Genomic DNA, 4,494 nt, shown 5'->3' on the forward strand with positions numbered 1-4,494 from the left:
TGCGTTTGAGCCAAGTGCATATTATGTTGTTTGAAAATGTGTTCTTTGTTGTTCTTAAGGATGCTTGGTATACTTCAAGAGTGTTCACTTTTATACAAGTGGTAGAGGTCTTTGGTTTAAAATGGTGCATGAGTCTTATTGTGATGTGTCTTTACTATGCACAATTAAGCATGAAATGCTTGATGTTTTGTTTTTTGGTGTTAAAAGGTCTTTATGAAAATTTGAGCTTAATTATTATGACTCTTGGCATGAAGTGACTTTGAATTATAAGAGAGTTGGTAGATCCAAATATGCTCTATACATGTGGTATGGTTCTATTTTTGGACTACCTAATTCATTTTCCTTATTTGTTAAGTTCATAAGAGTCATACTTTGTGCTTACTTGGGAGATTTTATGAGTCCATGTGATGATGTTTTGTACATGATTCTTAGAGGAGTCTTTATGCCTATTAGGAAGAATTGGGTCAAAAAAATGGATAGGCACTTTCTTGTTTTATCATTACCATGCATATATTTGCCTCTTGACGAGTCTATACTTTTCCTCATTCCTTTCCATGTTTTCAAGGTTCGAATTCGAGGACGAATTCTTTTCAAGAAGGGGAGGATGATACGATCCAAGATAGCCAACATGCTCCTTAAATGTCAATAATGGCTACTTTCGCAACTGGAGACTATGTGTGTAATTTGTCATCAATTGAAGACTACATGTAATTGGTGGCTATACTTGTAGTAAGTGACTACACTTAGTTCCTTAGAATCAGCTTTGGGGTATTGAAGTCAAGTACTCAATCTAGTATAAAGCACTCTTTAAGGCTATCATTTTATAGAGACTAATTTTGATGAATGATGAATATTCTTTTGAGAGGTGTAATGGTGGTTTGCCATTGTTGACGATAACTTATTCAAGGTGTGTTTTTCAAGTGGAATCAGGCTTCCACTTGAAGGTATTCCTATAGTTTAGGTTCACTTTCTTATGTAATTATTGGGTGATTGAAGTTTATCAATTGTTTTGCAACTAATACTTTGTTGGCTCTATTCTCAAATTCTATCCTTTATCTTTAATTTCTTGTCTTCCGCATTTTAGATTCGTATCATCATTTTACGCATGAATTAAAGATTACTCACCAATAACTCACGAAGTTGAAGGGCATGTTAGTTACTTACAAATCTTGTTCCATTTCGAATCAGTTTTAGTACAATACAGCAAGTTATCTTAGAAGTTGACACGGTTTCTGCATCAGATTTATGCAAAGATAATGGTCAATTATTTTGGAAATTATCCTTCACTATTTAGCAAAATTTTGTTAAAGCCAAATGAGATTTAAATGTTGACAATAGTTGGCAAGCTGCATATTTATTTTAAGGATTATATTACTGGCAAGAGTTTTCTTGTACAAATGAAAGAACTACTTCAGTCAATTTATAAAGGATTTAAGCTGCTTTTCTATGAGATCTTGTTTGATTACATGCTTCTTCGATAGTGAACAAGAAGTGAAGAGACAGCGCAGAGCACGCAAAAATAAGAGAAAGAAAGAGTAATGTAAAAGGGATTTAGAATGCTCGGAATAAATGCAATTGAGATTAAGAGAACAAACAAAAAACCAATTTGACAACAATGAGAACTTAGTCAATCCCTTTGAGGAATGGAAGAGGAAAGAACAACACTGGCGTAAATTTAGTTTTACAGGTCCATCATATAAAAGATTTAAGTTTTACAATCCAAAAGAGACTGATCATTTTCAGTTCCATCCAGCCTCAATATTCTATCTAGAAGGCATAAGAAGCATATGTTGGCAGCCATTAATCATAAGGTATTTGAATATAAGCTGCATCACAGACAAATGGAATGTCTGCATACATCCCCGCGAGGGCGCATCTTATGCACTCTAAAACAGTGAACAGATAGGCAAATGCGACGGCAGTCCAAAAATGCATGCCAACTTTGCCCCAGTACACAGCAAGTGGCATCCAGCGGCTTATAGTCCCAATAACCTGTAGGGCAATCTCAAGTAGCATCCCCATCACCACATGAAACCTAAAGAAATGAGGCCATTCCTTTCTCCTCACTACACCAAGATAAGCAACAAAGAAGTATGCCATTAGAAACCAGCTTGGTAATCTTCCAATTGCTCCCAGGAAAGGGTATGTCAGAAACTCAAGATCTTCCAAAAAGGGGTGGAGATGATATGCCGTCTCAGCATACATCCAGGTCTCGTGAAGAGGCATCAAATAAGGGAGGCATGCTAAGGTTCTCCACCACCACTTTGGCTTTGTGGTCATCGCAGGGAATCTGTAACTATATGGGACATCTTTTGACGCTCTAGGGGCAAGGGAAAATTGGCTTCGCCTTGGTAACTGGGGTAAAGCGTGCGAAAGGCCACCATATTCACCACTGAAAAGAGGTGATGATGCAGAAGAAAGATCAAGGAAGCTGAATCCTGCACTGACAACTCAACTTTAAAAGTGTAACTAGCTTTAAATTCTATCAACTACTAGAGCCAGCAAAAATCAATTATACTATGAGCTTGTAGAGCTGAGATATAATGCTTAAGTATCTATCGACCACTTTGTTCTCTCTATCATGCTTCTTATAATACGGAAAGCTAAAAGAACTACATTTGACTTACCATACACCCTTTGTCCTCTATTTTCTTTTTACAGTATTCCAGCTTTGCACATTTGTCTGTTTGAAGTGTATGAGAACAGTAGAAAAAGTGAATGGAACGATACATATATCTAACGAACAACACCATCAAGAAGGAATCAAGCCATTTCAGTTTTTAGTTTGAAGTCTTTGAGGAAAAAACAACTACATATTTCTCCTTAAAGACGGACAAAACAAGAATACACCTTTAAGAATATAACGACACACCACCACAGCTAAATCCACTTCCTAACTTCCTTACATGCATTTTAAGAACTTATGAAGTGGTGGTAGTTGGTGGTGGTGGTGACTGGTGATAAAGATAGTTGGTGGTAGTAGTGGTTGACATGGTGGCTAGCGGTGAAGGTTGGTGATTGTGGTGGTCCTACAGTGGTAGTTTGATAGAGTAGTGAAAAATGCACTGGGATCTTTAATTGAACTGTGTCTTTAATGATCATGCGGTGGTAACGAATAGATTAGTGATAAAATGTCATCTTCACAGGAATCTTTAATCGAAAGTCAATGAATCATACAAATTAAGAAAAAAGAAGTGGTTGTAAAAGGGAAAAAAACAAATGCACTTAATGAGCGGAGATTCCAATGATTGAAACCTTCATTAAATAGAAACAAAACGAGCTATAAAGAACCAACATAAAAATCAGATTTATTCTTTGGATAAAACCAGCTTTCTCAAGCTAAAGAGCTATGGCCTGCTGAGGAGTTCGCCCCCTCATTAAGAAACGAAATATCAATCTAGTGTTTGTTGTAGTTATTGCATATGATGCAACAGCGACCACTATTTCAATAACACATTTATTATAAATCATAAATACATATTAAAATAATGACACGCAAAAGGATCAGCACAAAGATGTCATACACACCTTTGGAGCAGGATGTCGGATAGTACCGATGAGGTGCTGGTGAACGTCTAACACATGAGGTTACAACCTTATAAGGCAGCAGCAGTGAACTGCTTGATGATGCAGATCCATCGGACTTGGAGAGGCTTAAGGAGCACCCATTTAGGATCATATTCAAGCCCTTGGAGATGTTCTACATAAAAGAAAATCCGACAGAACCACAGGGAATGGGGGTTAAAGACCAAGCAGACGAAAAATCCACAAACTCTGCAGAGAAGTATCAGAACCAAACGTAGCCTAAACAAATCAAATGCATATACAACTGATTGAACCCTACTCTTCTTCCTCGTTAAAATACTTGTGTTGATATTTTTTTGAGTGATTTTAAGTTGAATACAATATCACATTTCTAATGAGCATGTTATTGATTTTACGGTGAAAAGCTACATCTGCAATTGTTAGCTATAAAGATTTTGTTTAGTACTTCAAGTTTGTAGTCGTGTAGTATCGTATATCCAAGAAAGTATTTTTTTTAGTGTGGTTAAATTGAATGCACCTGGAGTGTAACATTTTTGTTTTCTAAAGGTTATTACATTGTTGAATATGTAACTTGATCCTTTACTTTACAATAGACTTGTTACAAGAAGTTTCTGCTAAGAATCTGTAATAGGGCGCAGAATTCATTTGGCTTTTCTTAAATTACCTAGGTTATTTGTAGTTTCCTTTCACCAGATAATGCTTATAACTTATTATTGTGATTGTGTATACGTTCGCGTAACATAATTATGATTTTTTCTAAAAAAACAAAATCGGAGTATGCGTTCGCGCAACTTCGGCCTAACTTTCTTAATAATAATAAAGCGTTATTAATTGTGGACACGTTGCGTAACCTGTTTCAAGATTTTTCTTAATTAAAGGCGGTGAAAGAAGCAAATGCACATAGGTTCTAAAATCAGTAATTAAATAATTTACTAAGCCAAGTAGGAT

At 36.0% G+C, this 4,494-nt stretch overlaps 1 protein-coding gene across 1 annotated transcript in view; it reads right to left on the reverse strand.

Moving 5' to 3' along the window:
* Positions 1-1,557: 1,557 nt before the first annotated feature.
* Positions 1,558-4,494, reverse strand: part of LOC109210544 (protein TIC 20-I, chloroplastic-like) — a 9,212-nt gene continuing 6,275 nt past the window's right edge. Inside the window, exons 2-3 of the mRNA XM_019373972.1 lie at positions 3,529-3,700; positions 1,558-2,438 (exon numbers count right to left, since the gene is read on the reverse strand). Of these exons, the coding sequence (XP_019229517.1) occupies positions 1,801-2,438; positions 3,529-3,679 (789 nt within the window). The 5' untranslated portion in view covers positions 3,680-3,700 and the 3' untranslated portion in view covers positions 1,558-1,800. The remainder of the gene's footprint in view (positions 2,439-3,528; positions 3,701-4,494) is intronic.

The sequence above is a fragment of the Nicotiana attenuata genome, unplaced genomic scaffold, assembly GCF_001879085.1.
Source record: "Nicotiana attenuata strain UT unplaced genomic scaffold, NIATTr2, whole genome shotgun sequence".
Classification (NCBI taxonomy): domain Eukaryota; kingdom Viridiplantae; phylum Streptophyta; class Magnoliopsida; order Solanales; family Solanaceae; genus Nicotiana; species Nicotiana attenuata.